This window comes from Panicum virgatum, chromosome 1K (genome assembly GCF_016808335.1).
Source record: "Panicum virgatum strain AP13 chromosome 1K, P.virgatum_v5, whole genome shotgun sequence".
Classification (NCBI taxonomy): Eukaryota; Viridiplantae; Streptophyta; class Magnoliopsida; order Poales; family Poaceae; genus Panicum; species Panicum virgatum.
Genome location: NC_053136.1, coordinates 54,420,524 through 54,439,951, shown reverse-complemented (window position 1 = coordinate 54,439,951; position 19,428 = coordinate 54,420,524). Strand labels below are relative to the sequence as shown.

The 19,428-nt window shown below is 52.3% G+C and overlaps 2 protein-coding genes and 1 pseudogene across 2 annotated transcripts; 2 read left to right on the top strand and 1 right to left on the bottom strand.

The window, feature by feature from the left end:
• The first annotated feature begins 3,198 nt into the window (after positions 1-3,198).
• On the top strand, positions 3,199-6,555 carry LOC120657993 (annotated as a pseudogene).
• Positions 6,556-11,490: 4,935 nt separating this feature from the next.
• LOC120644860 (protein CDI-like) lies at positions 11,491-12,727 on the bottom strand. Its single transcript, XM_039921596.1, has one exon. The coding sequence runs from the start codon at positions 12,626-12,628 to the stop codon at positions 11,813-11,815; it is 816 nt and encodes a 271-aa protein (XP_039777530.1). The 5' UTR covers positions 12,629-12,727; the 3' UTR covers positions 11,491-11,812.
• Positions 12,728-13,505: 778 nt separating this feature from the next.
• Positions 13,506-15,419, top strand: LOC120644850 (anthocyanin 5-aromatic acyltransferase-like). The gene has a single exon (XM_039921586.1). The coding sequence runs from the start codon at positions 13,770-13,772 to the stop codon at positions 15,168-15,170; it is 1,401 nt and encodes a 466-aa protein (XP_039777520.1). The 5' UTR covers positions 13,506-13,769; the 3' UTR covers positions 15,171-15,419.
• The last annotated feature ends 4,009 nt before the right edge of the window (positions 15,420-19,428 follow it).

Sequence of the window (19,428 nt, the reverse complement as noted above, 5' to 3'; positions counted from 1 at the left end):
TAATCAATTCGAATTGCCGCGCTCTCGGTTATGACCAAGCTCATTATCCCATGAACTCCTCGTAGAATTTCGTTTATGGTAAGAATGGTTCATGTTGTAGTTATGATCAGTTATAGATTATATTACTCTCTTAATCAACTAAAAGTGTTTGGGGTTGGGCAAGATTAATTAATTCTGATAGGTGATAGTGTAGAGAACAAATGCTTATGTAATAAATACTTAACCTTAAAGCTTTTACTTGAGCCTTTGCATGATCCTTGCTTATTTTTGCGTAAGTCTTGCGAGTACCTTTTGTACTCAGGTTGCTTTCTAAACCTAGTTGCAGGTGAGCCGAAAGTGGTGTTCGGCCACTTCTACCCCGCTGATCTAAATGCGGGGGAGGAGTAGGTTGTTGTGGCTGTGATGATGTCCTTGAGCAAGGCATCATTATCTTAGGTATGTTTTATCGTAATCGAACTCCGTGAGAGTATGTAAATATAATAATCTCTAAGTTTCTTTATTTAGAAGATGACTTCCGTGAGCCCAAGGCTTGTAGTGGAAGTTAGCTGAACCCTCCTATATCAAACTTGTAATTTTAAGTGTGTAAAATTGCTCTTTGTGGATCATCGGCAATGTACGCGCTTGTATAACGGTACATGTGCTTAATCCTGGGCATGTGACAAACACGTACCAGGACTACCGGGTTTGCTCTCGTTCTAGGTGATTTGTGATGATTAAGTGCCTCTAAGGTGTGGATTAGCACGTGGTGGGTCGAGAGACGGACACGTGCTAACCCTCAACTTAAAAAATTAATTAATAATTTCACCTAAACCGAGTACAAATTGGACGGTTCTCACATCCCGGACCAGAACGAGCGGCAAGCGAGGCTGTGTCCCCGCACAGACGCACTGTGTAGTGATCGAGTAACAAGGTCTGACATGGCAGCGCGTTGCGCGCGTGAAATACATGCATGCGGCCAACCAAGCCAGGCCGCGCGCAGTGGTGGGCTACGACTCCGAGCAATAATGAGCGCTGGCCACGGGCGGATCGGAGCTGCACGCCTAGGTAGCAGGGGCGGGCCCACTTGGTATGCATGGGTATACCCATCATTTTTGCTGATCTATAATATTTAAAGGTATAATCAAATATATATATACTAATAATAGGTATAAAACAACTATTTTGCTTTGCATTTTGAATTTTTGAATACCCAACATTTAAATCCTAGGCCCGCAATTGCTAGCTACAGCCTACAGCTAGCTAGCAACAGCGCGCACCACTGTTCCCGTGGCGCTGGTCCCAGCTCCCGCCATGCATCAGAGACCATCTGCACCTCCAGCCCCGGCCGTGCTCGCAATGTTCGTAGAGCAGCGCACCGTGGGGTGCCGCTTGGTCCCGACACGAGCGACACAGTCACCGCATACAACTGCCAGCCACAGCCAGTATGAGTCTGCTCTGCAGATGCAATCAAAAAAAAAGTAAGAGGCCGTGTTTAGTTCTCTGTAAATTTTTTTGATAAGACATCTTTTCATATTTGAAGTAGTAAATGTAGACTAATTATAAAATTAATTACAGAACGCATCTGTAAACTATGAGACAAATCTAATAAGTCTAATTAATCTATCATTAGAATATGTTTACTGTAGCTTTACTGTAGCAATTTAGTGTCCAATCACGGGCTAATTAGGTTCATTAGATTCGTCTCGCGATTTACAGTCTATTTGTGTAATACAATTTTTTCGACTATATTTAATATACTATGCAGGCGATTTATAAAAAATTTAAAATTTTGACGTTTGGATCTATAAACACAGCCTGAGTCTGCAGTAGACCTGGGCATGGGCTGCCCGACCCGACGGACCCGACCCAACCCGCCCGAAAATAGCCCGACCCGACCCGACCCGAAGAGTTTGATGGGCGGGCTCGGGTCAAAAATTTTGACCCGGTATGACTGACGGGCCGGGCACGGGCTAAAAATTTTGACCCGAAACCCGAAAAACCCGAAGAAACCCGACATTTTACATAGGCCCGGCCCGACCCGACCCGAACCCGACCCGACCCGACTGGCTGTCGGGTCGGGTGCGGGCTCAATTTTACGGCCCAGCCACCGGGTCGGGTCGGGCACGGGCCGCTAGAAAAAACACCGGGCTTTTTTTGGCCCGACCCAAACCCGACTCGCCCGGAGAATGCCCAGGTCTAGTCTGCAGATCCCGCATCGCGCGCCGGGGACGGACGGCCACCGCCGGAGCAAGTTGATCTAAGGACGATCGGTACGTGCAGATAGATAAATGTGGTGTGCGTTTGTGGCACGCGTGAGACCGGGACGGCGCCCGTGTTGCGTCCACATCACCTGCATCCGCTGCGTTGCCGCCGTACCGTACGGCTGCAAACCTGCAACTGTAACCGAACACGATCCGGGGGGGGGGGGGGGGGGGGGAGCGCGGCAGCGCCGTCGGTTTGGACTTGGAGCCCAATAGGCTTTCTGTTTCGGGAAGCTGGCCCAATCAATAGGATAGGACCGCAGTTAAGGGTTGGGCCGAATTCGAGATCACGTGGCTAGCTCGCTCACGGCGCGCGCTCATCCTGACGACCCAACCCAATATGGCTGGATTGATTGGTTTAGGTTAATGGGCCGGCTTCGGGCCTGCGGCGGTGTCAGGAGCGGACGAACGACCGATCGGGTAGGAGACAGGCAGGCATCTTTAGACCCACAATAAGGACCCAGATCGTCGTGTGTGAAGGCTTAGCCCTTCGTACATCCTTTTTTTTTTAGCAATAGCCCTTCGTACATCTTTGGAGTATCGTATGTCCTAGGGGTGAGTCGGCGTGGACCTAGAATGTGACAGAATGATGCGACTTTTTTTTCCTCAAAAAAGCAGCAGACCTGTGTTTTATTGTACTAAGAGGATGGTAGAATAAAGTTTCTTATAACAATGCGGAGGACTAGCACTCTCGCAACATATTAGAGCACGCAGTTGTAATTTACAGAAAAAGATAAGATAATATAAGAGGGGTAGAGAAAGGACCAAAAGACTCAACCAGCTGCTTCGCATCAGCACGCAACCTCAGAGGGGACAATATGATGTGTCATGTTGTACGATGAAACCTGTACCAGAATTATTTCATGCGAGGTTCGAATTACAATTATTTATGTTAAATTATATTATGCGGTTAGTGACTAGATGGCGGTGTGGACCTGACATCTCGGGTCGACATGTCAGCCCCGTCTCTCTTCTTCGCTTTCTCTCTCTCATTTACTTCACCGGCAGAGCTCGCCCGCGGCAGCTCTTGCTCGCCTACCCGGGGCAAAGCGGCCCCTTGGCGGTGGAGCTCGCCTATGGCGGCGGGGCAGCAACGCGCGCTGCCACTCACGTTCTTCGACCTCGTTTTCTGGGGCTTCCCGCCCGTGCAACGTCTCATCTTCTACGACAACGCCGACCTCCTCAGCGTCTCCGACTTCACGCTCGGCGAGCTGCCACGGTTCAAGAAGTCCCTCACCGCCGCGCTGCACCACTTCTACCCGTTGGCCGGGAAGCTGACGTGCGAAATGGCCGAGGGCATGGCACCCGAGGTCGTGTTCTCGGACGGCGACACTGTCCCGCTCACCGTGGCCGTCAGCAGCGACGACTTCGAAGACCTCGCCGGCGACCACCCTCGCGACACCACGAGGCTCCATCCGCTGCTGCCCGCGCTGCGGAAACACGGTGGCTCCCGGTCGCAGGACGTCCTCGCCGTCCAGGTCACCGTGTTCCCTCGCGCCGGCATTTGCATCGGCACGACGCTGCACCACGCCGTGGCCGACGGCTCCAGCTACGCGCACTTCCTCAGGACGTGGGCCGAGATCCACCGCCTCGGCCCCGAGTGCAGGAAGGTGTTGGAGATGGACGTGCCCCCGCTGTTCGACCGCGGCGTCGTGCGCGACGATGCCGGGCTCCGGGAGGCGTTTCTACGCGACCACCGAGCCCTCGCAGCAGCCGGCGACAGGCGCCTCAGCTCGACGGCTGGGACCTCAGCCGGCGCCCTGGAGTCTTGCTCGCGACGTTCCGGTTCACGGACAGGCAACTCCGTGCGCTCGGGGGGCACGTCGAGTCCCAAACCTCGGCGCGGTGCTCGCCCAACGCGTTGGCATGCGGCGCCGCGTGGGCGGGCATCGTGCACGCGCGCCGCAGCGGCAGCGGCCGGAACGTGGACAGGGAGGCCGCGTCCCGCGCACACTTCGGGTTCGTGACCGGGTGCAGTTGGAACCGAGGATCGACGAACCATCACAAGAACACGAGGAACACACGCATTTGGCGACGAACGCCTCGGCCGCCGAACGTTTTGTATGTTGGCCTCTCTTATTCCACTCGGCTCGACTCTTACACAGGGATTACATGGCCATTTAAAGGCCTCCCGGCGACGCAGCGCCCACGCAACGCCCTCCGGCGAACTTGGCGCGCACGTACGTGCTCTCCCTGGCGACCCGGCCTTCTCCACGTTCTGAGCAACGAACTCCCGTCCGTGAGACCGTGAGAATCGGTCTCCAGCGCCTTGACGTGCTCCTTCCCAGCTGCCGCCAACTAACTCGCCTTGTCCTACGCGCAGCGCTCCTGCACGACTTGAACTTGACGCACGAACACACCACACAGCTAGCCCGCTTGACCGACCCACACGCTAACTATCTACGCATAGATTAGCACAAGCTATTCTACATGCAAGCATGCAAGCACATGCACGCATCTACCAGACACACCAACGCACACACACGATCAATCAGGTTTATTCCTAACAATCACCCCCTAAACCTGACTTGCCGTTGCCGGAGTTGCCGCAGCTGCCGTTGTCTTTATCGCCACGGCCGCCGCTACGGCCTCGACTAGACGCGACCACCTCTGCATGCACCATCTCCGCGCTAACCTGTATGCTTGCAGCCGGAGCTGATGCTGCTGCTCTTCTCGTCGTCGTCGCCACGGCCGCAACTACGGCCTCCACGCTCGACGCGAACCACGCAGCATACGTCGCCTCCGCAGGCACCCGACGACCTTCGTCATCTTCCTCAGCGACGCACGCCGAGCTCCTTCTCTACCAGCGACACACGCCATCATCTACGGCACCGGCGACACACGCCGCTGAACACATCACGCTGGGCAGGATTGACACCCAATCCACTGCCGCAGTGCCACCATTAGCGACCACGCACAGGCCGACACATGGCCTGACGACCTCGCCGCGCCTCCGCCAACGCCATCACGCCGCCGGCCACTGGCGACCACGCACGGCCGCACACGCCGCTGGCCCGCGCGCGTGCCGCACCCGCGCACATCACGCGCACGCCATGTCGCGGTCCTCCACGCCGCCTCACGCCGTGCCTGCGCCCACGTGCCGCCACCGGCGACTAGCAGCACTTCGCGCGCCCCGCGCCGCGCAGCCCGCGGCTCCGCTGGCCGCCGCCACGCGGTCTGGCCGCTGCGCCACCGGCCGCCTCCCCTCTTCTCAACCAAGCTCCTTATACCAATTGTTGGAACCGAGGATCGACGAACGATCACAAGAACACGAGGAACACATGCATTTGGCGACGAACGCCCCGGCCGCCGAACGGCCTGTATGTTGGCTTCTCTTATTCCACTCGGCTCGACTCTTACACAAGGATTACATGGCCATTTAAAAGCCTCCCGGCGACGCAGCGCCCACGCAACGCCCTCCGGCGAACTCGGCGCGCACGTACGCGCTCTCCCTGGCGACCCGGCCTTCTCCACGTTCTGAGCAACGAACTCCCGTCCGTGAGAATCGGTCTTCAGCGCCTTGACGTGCTCCTTCCCAGCTGCCGCCAACTAACTCGCCTTGTCCTACGCGCAGCGCTCCTGCACGACTTGAACTTGACGCACGAACACACCGCACAGCTAGCCCGCTTGACCGACCCACGCGCTAACTATCTACGCATGGATTAGCACAAGCTAATCTACATGCAAGCATGCAACACATGCACGCATCTACCAGACACACCAACGCACACACACCATCAGTCAGGTTTATTCCTAACAGGTGCAAGCCCCGCGCGAGCCCGCCGATACCGGCGAACTACTTCGGCAATTGCCTGGGTGTCTGCCGCGTCGAGGCCGGAGAGCGCGGCCTCACCGCGGCGGCGATATGGCGTGTGATCGAGGGGCTCGCGGAGGAAGGGCGGGCGTTCCGGGACGCGCGCGGATGGGTGCGCTCCGTGCGGGAGTACGCGTCTGCGCGCGCAGTGACCGTGGCCGGGTCGCCGAAGCTGCGGCTGTACGCGGCGGCGGATTTCGGCGGGGCGTGGGGGCGGCCGAAGAAGGTGGAGATCGCGTCGGTGGAACGGACGGGCGCGCTGGCGCTGGCGGAGAGCGGCCGCGACGGGGACGGCGGCGGCATCGAGGTCGGGTTGGCGCTGCCGCGCGGGGAGATGGAGGCGTTCCGCCCGTTTTTCCTCGACCTGTTCGCCAGCCTCTCTGCTAGCTAGCTGAACCTAGTCGACGGAGTGTGGCGACGTTGTGTAAAGACTGTACTATTATCGTTTAGCTGCGTAAGATTTCCGTTATATGCAGTTCTACTATAGTGAAAATATGTTCACAATATTTAATAGCTCTCACTGTATAGACAATACCTCTCCGTTCGAAATTACAAGACATCCCAAGAATTTTGGAGAGTCAAAGCAATCTGAAGTTTAATTAAAATTATAGAGAAAAATATAAAAATTTATGATATTAAATTGATGTACTAGTACTATGAAAATATAACTAATAAAAAATTTAATGATAGTCATTATTCTATTATATAAATTTGGTCAAACATAAAATTTTTTAACTCTCCAAGATTATTGGAACGTCTTATAATTTGGAACGGAGAGAGTAGCTTAATTTGTTTTGTGAAAAAAATTGCAAGCAAAACCAGTATATTGGACAAATAAATACCCATTACGTTGAAAAAACAGCTGAAGTAGTAGATTGTGATATCCATGCATCCATGATGTCTCCCTCTAGCATCGTGATGCTTTCTTGTCAAGCAGCGGCAGCGGTGGGTAGCAATGATACCATGCCGCGCCCACGCGGTGGGGCCTGAACCCGACATGTACCCCGATAGCAAGCAAGGTCTCAACTAAGAACCAACCAGATACCACCCGCCGTGACAAATAAGGATGGGATTCATATATTAAATCACTTACCTCACAATTAAATGTTGTGGCCAATCTATTAAATTGTAAAAATAAAACTTTGTAATTTATGAATTTAAATGTCTTTAGGTGACGCGGCATTCTATAAAATCGAGTAATAAAATTCTTCACCGGAAACAGCCTTAACGAGCTAGAGTGCGCGCGTGATTATGCGTGCTTTAGTTAAAACGGGATTAAGTGGATCCAAAGTTGAGTGAGAGGATGTTTAGTTTCTGGCCACACTTTGTCACACTTAATCTTAGGCAAGTTTGACCAAATTGATAGATGTTTGCTTGTTAACTAAGCTTAAGCAAGATTGTTTTGGTCTTCACATGTCAAAAAACTAAAAGTGTGGAGGATTTTCTCAGGTAAGAAAAAGTGTGGTTTTCAAATTCTTTGCCACACTTGCCTAGCTTTTTTTTCGACGCATCCTCATTTCCATTGCATCCAACGGAAATTCCGCAACGTTCACAGAGTTTTGGGAGGTAGAGAGGGGGGGGGGAGGGGAGAAAGACAGAAACTTTGGGGGGGGGGGGGGATCTAGCCCCTGATTCATGCTAGAACACCGCTGCAGATAGGGTTGGACGAAAAACTCATAACTCGCTAGCTCGCTCGACTCGCTTGTTAATGGCTCGGCTCGAGCTCGAGCTCGTTTTATAATGAGTCAGGTCGTTTTATAACAAGCCAGCTCGATTTATATCGAGCCAGCCTGAACTCGCTCGCGAGCCATAACGGGCCAAGTTAACATCCTTTGATAGTTCATCCCAATCCAATTTTGAAATTGTGGACTTATTGTCATGTGTAAACTAGGAATTGTAGATCAATTGATGGATGGATTTATGTTCTATAGTGTTAAAATTATAAGTACTTTGTGTTTGTTGCTCACTTACTTTTATAATATCTCTATATGTGTTTTTATGATTTGGCTCGCGAGCCAAACGTGCTGGCTCAAGCTTTTTAGCGAGCCGAGCCGAGCTAGTCTGTTGGTTTGTTTGTATAACGAGCCAAGCCGAGCTGTAACGAGCCGAGCTGTAACGAGCCGAGCTAGCTCGTTATCCAGCCTTAGCTGCAGAGATGTGACCCAGGTTCCCAGGTCGCAACACCCTCCGAATAGTTTTACAGACAAGTTTAAACACACTTGCCTAGCTTTAATAATGGCAGTGTAGCTAGCAACTAAACATGCAGATTTCCTTGGGAGATTTATTTTCAGTGTGTGCTGGTGCTACACTGCTACTGCGAGTGTTTCATGTCGCAAAGAAGAAATTCAAGTGTGGTTCCCGGCCACCGACACACAGATCGTCCAAATTGGTCTCTTCGTGGTCCCGGGTCCACTTGTCAACCGTCTGTTGGTTACCACTGTCCCACTGACGAGGCCCATGGGTCATGGGATCCGCCGGGAACCCAATTGATTCGCTCGCGTCGATGGGCTTTCATAGAAGAAAAGTACGTGCCCAATGGGCTTTCTATTTCGGGAAGACGGCCCAATCATCCTATAGGGATCGCGGTTAAGGGTTGGGTCGAATTCGAGATCGCGTGGCTCATCCTGACCACCCAACGTGGGCTGGATTAATTGGCTTATGTGTGTTAGAAGCATTATGGGTGTCGTATAGCCGATTGAGAATCTACATGGACCAAAAGAGAGAAGCAGTCATCTCACCATACGCTTGCTGAAGCTGGCGAAGAGGTTCTGTATCCGCAGCTATTGGCTGAGCAAGCGGGGCACGTCACCATCACGACAGTGGGCGCTACTATTAGCCATACTCATAGAGTGGCTGAGTGAATGCGTGGTTGTTAGGGGTCATGGGTGCAACTGTGAGAGCGAGCACACAGCCGTTTACGAGTAGCTCGCCCCACTGCCTCCGGCACTAATCGCTCCCGCCGCCGAAACCACCGCCAACCAACCATCTCTACCGACTTCTTATGATCTCCCGTTTGGTACCTAACCCGCCGATTATCTTTCCGACCAGCGGTGGCCGCAACATCACCGCTGGCCCTGTACCTCCCCCTCCCGCCCCAACCCCACACCTTGACCTCCTTCAAACCTCAATTAGTTCGGGCTGTTCCGGGCCTGGAATAGTTCAGGCCAGGAAGGCCTTCACACCTAGAATAAGAGAAGCCTGAAACTGTTCTAGTCCATAGCCGAACAGGCCCTCGTTGTTGGGCGATGTCGGATTCCATTCCACGTTACCACGTTAGCCTCCCTTCCGGAACCCGGTGAATGTCTTTTTTTTGGGGGGGGGGGGGGGGGGGGGGGGGGTAGAACCCGGAGATGAACAGTAGTGTGGAGCTCACTTGCAGCGTCGGACGGACAGCGATCTACGACGAGTTCGCTGGCACCCACGTCATTCGCGGTGTTTGTGGAGGCGAACGATTTCGGGTAGGAGACAGGCATGTCCATTGCTCCGCCCGGGTGGGCGGTCGAACGATTTCCAGAATACTCTCTCAGTTCTTTTCTCTGGTTTGCCTTGGCTTCTTTGGACCCACGACGCGACAATGACCTGATCGTCGGCAGTCTCCCTTGCCTCCGATGGCCGTTTCGACGTCGCGAGGTGCGGGAGACCGTCGGCCTCCGTCCGGCGTGGTAGTCTAGGTCCTAGGTTTTCTAGGTTTTGGTTTCCGAGCGGCAGTGGCAAGGCGGTGGCGTCGCCGGTGCTGTGGAATAAGTCCCTCCGACCCGTTCCCATCTTGACGGCGTGTTCTCCGGCGTCGGCAAGGGGTCTGTGAGGGAGGGGTTCTCTAGTTCTGGAGCCTCGTCGGGTTTTCCAGGGCTGAGATCCCCTTGTACAGGGGTTCAGCGGCGCTGGCTCTCTTGGTTGCGTCGGCGAGCGGCGCAGGCGGTGGAGCTGGCGGCGTGTTTCTCAGTCAAGGGCGGAGCAGCTGCGGGTTTTGTGGAAGCCAGGCGGTTGGATCGGGCTCGTCTTCCCCGCGGCGGCGGTCGTCGTCGTCGTCGGAGAGCCTGCATCCAAGGTCGAGGAAGCTTGGGGCGTGGCCCCGACCGACGGGCGTTCAGCGCGACAGCTTCTGCTCGTCCGCGAGGACGGGCATCTATTGCGGTCCACTTCAAAGCCGACGTGCGATGGAGCTTCTTTCGGCCTCGGGTTGGGCGGCGGCGGCAGGAGCCGGTGCTCGTCAGCGACGACGATGACGACTTCTGAAGTCTTTCGCCTCTGCTGGGTCCAAGGACCAGTTTGCTATTTTGTTTTTCTTTGAGGTCCTTTGTGTTAGTTGGGCGGGACAGCTGTCCTTCGTATCCTTCTACAGCATATTTGTATTTGTACAGTCTTTGTTCGCTTTCCTTATCTCATAATACAGGTATGTTTTATCAAAAAAAAAAAGAAGGCCAACCGAGCCCTTCGTAGATCTTTGGACCCGGAATGTGATGTGTCCTGTTGTACGATCAAAGTTGTACCGGGGCGGAGCATAAATAAATCTTTTTTATTAGGTCTTGTTTAGTTCTCAAAAAAATTACTACAGTGTCCGTCACATAAAATCTTCAGATATATACATGGAGCATTAAATGCAGTTAGAAAAAATAATTAATTCTACATTACAACTATTTTATACGAGATGAATCTTCTAAATCTAATTAGTCCATGATTAGACATTAATTATTAAATAACAACAAACTTTTTCGCGAACTAAACAAGCCTTAGTAAGAGCGTAAATAGGTCTAGCGTACCGCGTACGCATCAGACTGGGGTCGTCAGATGCCGAGTCCAGGCATCATTATATTATAGATCTGTGGGTGTGGTTGGCGGTTTCGGTGGCTGAGCCAGCCATCAGAGCATGTTAATAGTAGAGCCAAGTGCTTGGCTATAAGTCAAGTGCTAAGAGCCAAGTCATACAATAGTTATCTCATATTTGTCTTTTATGAAAAAAATTTATTATTATATAATATCATGTCTTATTTTTTTTTCTTACTCTTCCTCGCATACACTTTTATTTGGTCCCACAAATGCATATGCTTTCGTGCCAAGTTTGGTGCTATAACAAGAGCCAAACTTTTTTCTCCCCTCCACATCAGCAAAACTGCCGACTAACTTAGCTTTAAGCTCATTATTATACTTGCTCTCAGCCAAGGTCACAGGTTGCCCGCAAGAACTGAATGAAAAGCATACAACTCTGCAAGACCTCCCTAGAATCTAAGATGGTCAGCAACAGAAACTCTAAAGTAGACATGCATTACCGTGAACTGTCAAACTAGTCATATGCTGGATGCTGTTCTTTAAGCGTCACCGATCCATTTTGCGCATCAATACAAGACAGCTACGTTGCGCTAGAAACAGGGTCTCCGTCCACGGTCGTGACTTGACGTGCAATAGCTACCACATCCATTCAATATAGTCAGTGACATGTTTAGCACAGAGTTGCACACACGTCCATTTATTTCTTGAAATACAGTACTTCCTTCCACAAATGCTTGCACAACTATTTCCACCACAAGTAATAAACGATTAACGTGCCGACAGATTGGACACATCGCCTGCACGACTATTATAGCTAATAACATACGCAGGATCATGTCAAACCTAGAGGTTTGATTCCTAATAAGCACGAGGTACAGACACCTCCGCTCACTTTATAGCACACTACACGTATCGGCGAGAAAATATAATAGCACCAAATAAATTAAACGCGCGCGGCCTCAGCTCAGCGACTATGATGGGATCGTCTCGATCATGCGTCCACCGACACGGCGGGTGCCATTTGTATGGCGCCGGCCTTGACGTCATCCTCGTCGGCGGCCTGCTTCTCCTTCTCCTCCTCGGCCTCGTAGGCGTCGCGCTCCTGGACCCAGAGGTCGGCGAACTCGCAGTCCTTGTACCTCTCGAACCAGGGGCCCCCGGACGTGTAGTGTATCGCGCGCGGCGCCGTCCCGGCCTCGTCGGCGGGGTCGACCTTGTTGTGCCCCACGAGGAAGTTCCAGACGAACGGGACCTCGCCGACCTCGCCGTCGTCGAGCCACATGAAGCGGTGGAGGTAGGCGCCGGTCTGCGTGCTGACGGCCTCAGGCGTGAGCGCGGCGCGGTTCTTGGGGTGGCCGCAGTTGAAGAGCACCATGGACGACCAGTTCTTGCGCGGGTACACCGTCTGCGCGGCGCCGTCCATCTTGGTGGCCTCCCTGGGCACGTAGTCGTGGTGCACGCACAGCACGGCGTAGCGCGGGTCGGCGAGGCGCGCCAGCTCCGCGACGTCGGCGACGAAGAGGAAGTCGCAGTCCACGAAGAGCGCCCACCCGCGGTAGCCCGCGAGGTGCGGCGTGAGGAAGCGGGTGAAGGAGAACTCGGTGCTCTCCGTCGGCCCGCGCTCCCGCCAGTAGAGCCCGGCCTCGCGGAGCTCCTGCTGCACGATGGGGATCACGTCCAGCGGGATGGAGGAGCGGCGCAGCAGGGAGCGCCGGCACACGCGGTACGCGATGTCCTCGCGGGAGTCGTACCCCACGAACACGCGGAACGGCTCTCCGCCGGCGAGCTGGGAAGCTGTGGGCGACATTGTCACGTTCCGGCAGAGCGAGCGTTTGCTCCTGCTCTGTGCGCTGTGCTGTGCTGGCCTAAGGAAGGTGGAGTGCGAGCTATCAGCTGCAAGGGGTGGCGAGTTTTAATAAGGTCTTGGGCTCTTGGCCGCTCGCCTATTGGCCTGTTACTGCTCAGTGTTCACTTGCCATTGCTGCAAGTCTTTCCTTTTTTTTTGTTTGGGAAATCAACATTATTACCACTTAGAGCAAGTATTATAGTGGGCTGTAAGTTGGCTAAATGCTGAGGTGGAGGAGAGAGAAGAGGAAAGAGAAGAGAGATGGGCTGTAAGCTTACAGCCCGTTTATGCACAAGTACCAAGAAAAATTGTGAGAGGGACAAGTGGGTCATGCATTAATGGTTAAGGGCTCAACCACTATATGAATGGGCTAAGAGAAGACTACAAAGAACCCATATAGCCAGCTGGCTATATTATTAGCCATGCTCTTAGGCCTGGATCGGTTTGGAGGGGATTGGCCCCTTCAATCCCCTCTAATCCCCTTGCAGAAGGGATTAACCAAACAAGGCTTTAAGGGGCAAATTAAAAAATACAATTCAATACTAAAATGGGCTTATGGCTTTTCTAACAGCATCTCCGATGGTTTCTTATGAAATCCTACCAAACAGGTGGAAAAATATAATCGACTTCACACATAAGCCCCAAAATAGCTTATATACTAAAATGAAGGAGAAAAAAATAGCTTCATCGGATTCTCCTCTCTCCTCAAGTATTAATTGTTCATAAAATTACCTAATTTGCCGTCGAGGAGCCGCTTCACCAAACATTTTGAAAAATAGTTTCAGCTCCACTGAAAAAGCTGCTTCACCATTGAAACTGGAGCTGAAACTATTTTAGCAAGAGCCCTACGCTCCTACCGAACAAACCCAAAAAATTGTTTCGAGTTCCCTGCTGCCAAGTCCACAATAAGCTCCCCCCCTTCAACCGCCTCGTCACCGCGAGCTCTGATAGGCCATCCTCCACCTTCTCTACCATCACCAACACAGACCCGGCGTGCTGCGTCCCTCTAGTAATATTGGAGAGAATCGAGAGTAACCCCTGCGACAGAGCCAGAGGGAAAACACCATTGCACCCAAAGAAAAGACTTTGCCGGCCGGCCACGATGGCGCCTCAAGCACTTCACCCCGTGACCGTCCTGGAGCAGTGCCACGTCTCGTCGTCGCCGGCGCCGGCGGCGGGGCAGCCACGCGCGCTGCCGCTCACGTTCTTCGACCTCGTTTTCTGGGGCTTCCCGCCCGTGCAACGTCTCATCTTCTACGACAACGCCGACCTCCTCAGCGTCTCCGACTTCACGCTCGGCGAGCTGCCACGGTTCAAGAAGTCCCTCGCCGCCGCGCTGCACCACTTCTACCCGTTGGCCGGGAAGCTGACGTGCGAATTGGCCGAGGGCGTGGCGCCGGAGGTCGTATTCTCGGACGGCGACTCTGTCCCGCTCACCGTGGCCGTAAGCGGCGACGACTTTGAAGACCTCGCCGGCGACCACTCGCGCGACACCACGAGGCTCCATCCGCTGCTGCCCGCGCTGCGGACACTCGGTGGCTCCCGGTCGCAGGACGTCTTCGCCGTCCAGATCACCGTGTTCCCTCGCGCCGGCATTTGCATCGGCACGACGCTGCACCACGCCGTGGCCGACGGCTCCAGCTACGCGCACTTCCTCAGGACGTGGGCTGAGTTCCACCGCCTCGGCCCCGAGTGCAGGAAGCAGGTGCTGGAGATGGACGTGCCCCCGCTGTTCGACCGCAGCGTCGTGCGCGACGACGCCGGGCTCCGGGAGGCGTTTCTGAGCGACCACCGAGCTCTTGCAGCAGCCGTCGACAGGCGCCTCGACGGCTGGGACCTGAGCCTTCGTCCTGGCGTAGTGCTTGCGACGTTCCGGTTCACGGACAAGCAACTCCGTGCGCTCGGGGGGCACGTCGAGTCCGAGACGTCGGCGCGGTGCTCGCCCTACGCGCTGGCGTGCGGCGCCGCGTGGGCGGGCATCGTGCACGCGCGCCGCGGCCGGAACGTGGACGGGGAGGCCGCGTCCCGCGCGCACTTCGGGTTCGTGACCGGGTGCAAGCCCCGCGCGAGCCCGCCGATACCGGCGAACTACTTCGGCAACTGCCTGGGTATCTGCCGCGTTGAGGCCGGAGAGCGCGGCCTCACCGCGGCGGCCGCGGCGGCGGCCATATGGCGTGTGATCGAGGGGCTCGCGGAGGAAGGGCGGGCGTTCCGGGAAGCGCGCGGGTGGGTGCGCTCCGTGCGGGAGTACGCGTCGGCGCGGGCAGTGACCGTGGCCGGGTCGCCGAAGCTGCGGCTGTACGCGGCGGCGGATTTCGGCGGGGCGTGGGGGCGGCCGAAGAAGGTGGAGATCGCGTCGGTGGAACGGACGGGCGCGCTGGCGCTGGCGGAGAGCGGCCGCGACGGGGACGGCGGCGGCATCGAGCTCGGGCTGGCGCTGCCGCGCGCGGAGATGGAGGCGTTCCGCACGTTTTACCTCGACCTGTTCGCCAGCCTCTGCTAGCTGAATCGACGGGGAGTGTGGCGGCGCCGTGTAAACACTGTACCATATCGTTTAGCTGCGTGAGATTTCCATCGAGTGGCGACCTTTTTTTTTTTAATGGCTGACGCCGCAGCCTTGAGCTAGATAGAGGATCCAAGCCCTGGCGTAGCAGCTCGCTCGCATCCTACTTTGCATATTAATTAATGGCTTTCTTGTCGGTATTTATTATATTTTTGGAATAATTGGTGGGAGGGGGAGTATCCCCACCTATACTTAGTTAATCGAAGAAGCAAAACGTCCTCAAAATAAGTAAGCTCCGGCATATAGGGGTGGTACAAAGTGAGAGAAAGAGCAGGGAGAGAAAGGAGAAAACTAAAATAGAGGGGAGAGGAACAAGATTACATTTTAGATTGGATATGAATTTTCCAAATCTCAAAATCAGCGCGTCATTTTTTGTAGCGATGTCTCCACAACTCGATATCGTTCCAAGACAACCACAGTCGCCGAGAAAGAATGAGCACCATGTCCAGCCAAATGGAGGAGGGGAAGCACCGCGGGCAGCCGTTCACTAGTGGTATCTTATTATATTTTTATTTTTTATTTATTTTTAAAGAGCGGACCGATTCTGCTATTGTTTGATTCTTAATACATCATCATAGTATCATTGGCTTATGGGCCCGGACGGGTCCCCATCTCAGTCCGTGACCACCTCTCCCTCCGCCTCCGCGGGCCGTGGCTCTCAATGCCCTTAGCTGCTCGGCTCTCCCTACTCCGCCGGTAGCTACGCCCCCACCCGGATTTTTTTCATTTTTGTATTTAAAAAAAATTAAAATTTCAAAAATATATGGCGGTTTCGAAAAATTTCAAAACTATACCCCTGTCGCCCTCTGGCTGGGCAACAGGACCTAAATGTAAAAAAAATTACATTTAGGTCCTTGCGCCCGGGATGCATTAAACAGCGAACTTGTAAAATAGATATAAAATCGTAGAAAAATCGGAAAAATACAAACTTAACTGTTATGGATTCTATGAAACAAGATCTACAACTTTTGTTGTATAAAGTTTTTCATTTGATCAATGTATCTTGCTCTATTTTAAATACTAGTTTAATGCACTTTTATTTAAATCTCAAGATCCATCATTTGGATGCAGGTCACCTTTGGCTAGAGTGTTGCATATGGTGAGCATAGCCTTGCACAAAATTGGTAGATCCAGAAAACATTTCTAGAATAAGTTTTTAAATTAAATCTTGCAATATGTCTAGTTTAAATGAGTTATTTATCCATACTGCTATACTGAGTTTTAGAAGCCATAACTTTTACAGTACCATTATTTTATTTCCTAAGAGCTAAAAAAAAAATTGGTAAATTTTGACGGTAGCTACGCCCCCACCCCACCCCACCACGCACCCAACGCCCGATTGGGCCTACTACGACCACCGTGGCTCATAGCATGGCAATTAGCAGCACTTCAGCGTTCCTGGCGCAATCAATTTTGTGTATTCTGAGTTCTCACAGATTTAGTTCTTTATCCGTCCATTGATGACCAAGCCGGACTTGAATTGCGTCGCTACATTGCCTCAACCTGAAATATCCGCCGGAGCCTGTCCTCCTGCTCGAGTTTCCGGCGGTACTCACTGTGTCGGTCCTCCCTGCTCAGGCCGAGCTGCACCCGGGCTGCGCGGCGCGGCTGCGTCCCTGCGGGAGCCCTCTAGCATTATTGTGATACAAGCAACCTAATATTTTACTATATTGGACAAATAAAATACTACCCATCATTACGTGGAAACATGAGCTGAAATAGTAACAGATTGTGATATCCATGCATCCCCAAAATATGTCCCCCTCCAGTATTATTGTGATGACGCTTTCTTGTCCGGCAGCGCGCGCTGGGCCGGCAGAGGCGACAATTAATGATGCCATTGCCGCGCCCAACACCAACACGTGATTGCTTGTAGTGGCACCACCACGGGGAGGGGCCCGTCGGCCCGAGCCCGACATGTACCCTGATAGCAAGGCTTCAACAAACCACAGATCAGATGCCGCCCGCCGTGATAAATGCTTGGTTGATAGGTATTCTTGCCTATCTTATTGGGTCTCGGCCACATAAACCGTACCCTCCTTCAAAAGCGACTGGATAGACAAACTCAAGAAGAAGCAGGCCCGTGTTCAGTTGCAAAATGCAAAATTCCAAAAAAAAATTCCGGCACCTGCATGGAGACTTAAATCTAGACGAAATAAAAAACGCATTGCGACTGCTGTCTGTAAATGGCGAGACGAATCTAATGAACCTAATTAGGCTATAATCAGACGCTAAATTGCTACAGTAATACTACAGTAAACAACCTATAATGCCGGATTAATTAGGCTCATTGGATTCGTCTCACGATTTACATACGAGTTCTGTAAACCCTTTTGTAATTAGTCTATATTTAGTACTTCAAATGTAAAAAGATGTTTTTTCAAAAATTTTACAACGCGCAACCAAACAGGACCCAGATTACATTACGTGTGCTTCAGTTAAAACGGGGATCCGAGGTTGGTAATCAATAAATCACCGTACCCCGGCCCCCTTGATTTGGAGTGGCTGCAGCATGAGAAATTTTGTCCATACATTCCAAATAAATCACCGTACCCCGGCCCCGTACCTCGACCTGTTCGCCTGCCTCTCTGCTAGCTAGCTGAACCTAGTCGACGGAGTGTGGCGACGTTGTGTAAAGACTGTACTATTATCGTTTAACTGCGTAAGATTTCCGTTATATGCAGTTCTACTATAGTGAAAATATGTTCATAATATTTACTAGCTCTCACTGTATAGACAATACCTCTCCGTTCCAAATTATAAGATATCCTAAGAATTTTGGAGAGTCAAAGTAATCTGAAGTTTGACCAAAATTATAAAGAGAAATATAAAAATTTATGATATTAAATTGATGTACTATGAAAATATAACTAATAAAAAAATCTAATGATAGTCATTATTCTATTATATAAATTTGGTCAAATATAAAAAACTTTAACTCTTCAAGATTGTTGGAACGTCTTATAATTTGAAACGGAAAGAGTAGCTTAATTTGTTTTGTGAAAAAAATTGCAAGCAAAACTAGTATATTGGACAAATAAATATCCATTACGTTGAAAAAACAGCTGAAGTAGTAGATTGTGATATCCATGCATCCATGATGTCTCCCTCTAGCATCGTGATGCTTTCTTGTCAAGCAGCGGCAGCGGTGGGTAGCAATGATACCATGCCGCGCCCACGCGGTGGGGCCTGAACCCGACATGTACCCCGATAGCAAGGTCTCAACCAAGAACCAACCAGATACCACACGCCGTGACAAATAAGGATGGGATTCATATATTAAATCACTTACCTCACAGTTAAATGTTGTGGCCAAACTACTAAATTGTAAAAATAAAACTTTGTAATTTATGAATTTAAATGTCTTTAGGTGACGCGGCATTCTATAAAATCAAGTAATAAAACTCTTCACCGGAAACAGCCTTAACGAGCTAGAGTGCGCGCGTGATTATGCGTTAACAGACTTAAAGCAGCAGTGTCTCAGCGCCGCGCGCGTGGGCGACGAGTTATGATGACCGGCTACTAACTGTGGCAACAGTACACGCTGCTACAGCGGACTGAGTCAGTAGTTCGGCGCTTCATCATGACTCCGACGCGCGGCTGCAGATGCTAGACTCTACTCCGATATGACAGCTCAAGACCATCTCTGGTCAGAAGCTACGCACGAAGGCCGACGACAAGATCTCTGGATCTGGGGCATTGAAGGCCAAAGAGTAGTTTATAATACATCGCCGGGTCCACATGTCGGGCACACACGATAGATATAGGACAAGGTCAAAAGCTCACGAAGCTCACACATCCTCCCTCTCGGGCTCAGAGAGCACACTCTAAGCACTGGCAATACAACTCACAGTGGACGTAGGGTATTACGCTCCGGCGGCCCGAACCACTCTAAATCTTTGTGTGCTTCTCGCATTCATTCACCTCTAGATCGAGCACTCTTTGACTGCCCTCAATCTCATCCTACACTTGGGATTAGGCGGGTGCAATCTGCCACCCGGCTGGAGTCTCCGACATTTGGCGCGCCAGGTAGGGGGCTAGCTTGGTTTCCGCTTGATCGCCCATTTGGCATCACCATGGCTCGGATTGTCGAGTTCCATGTCCACCCGATGGGGGAGGACGCGGCGACACCCGCGCTGCAGGCCTTTCGCCGTCCAACACCGAGGGCTGCTGCCCACGGCGCGCAGCAGCGTGCAGC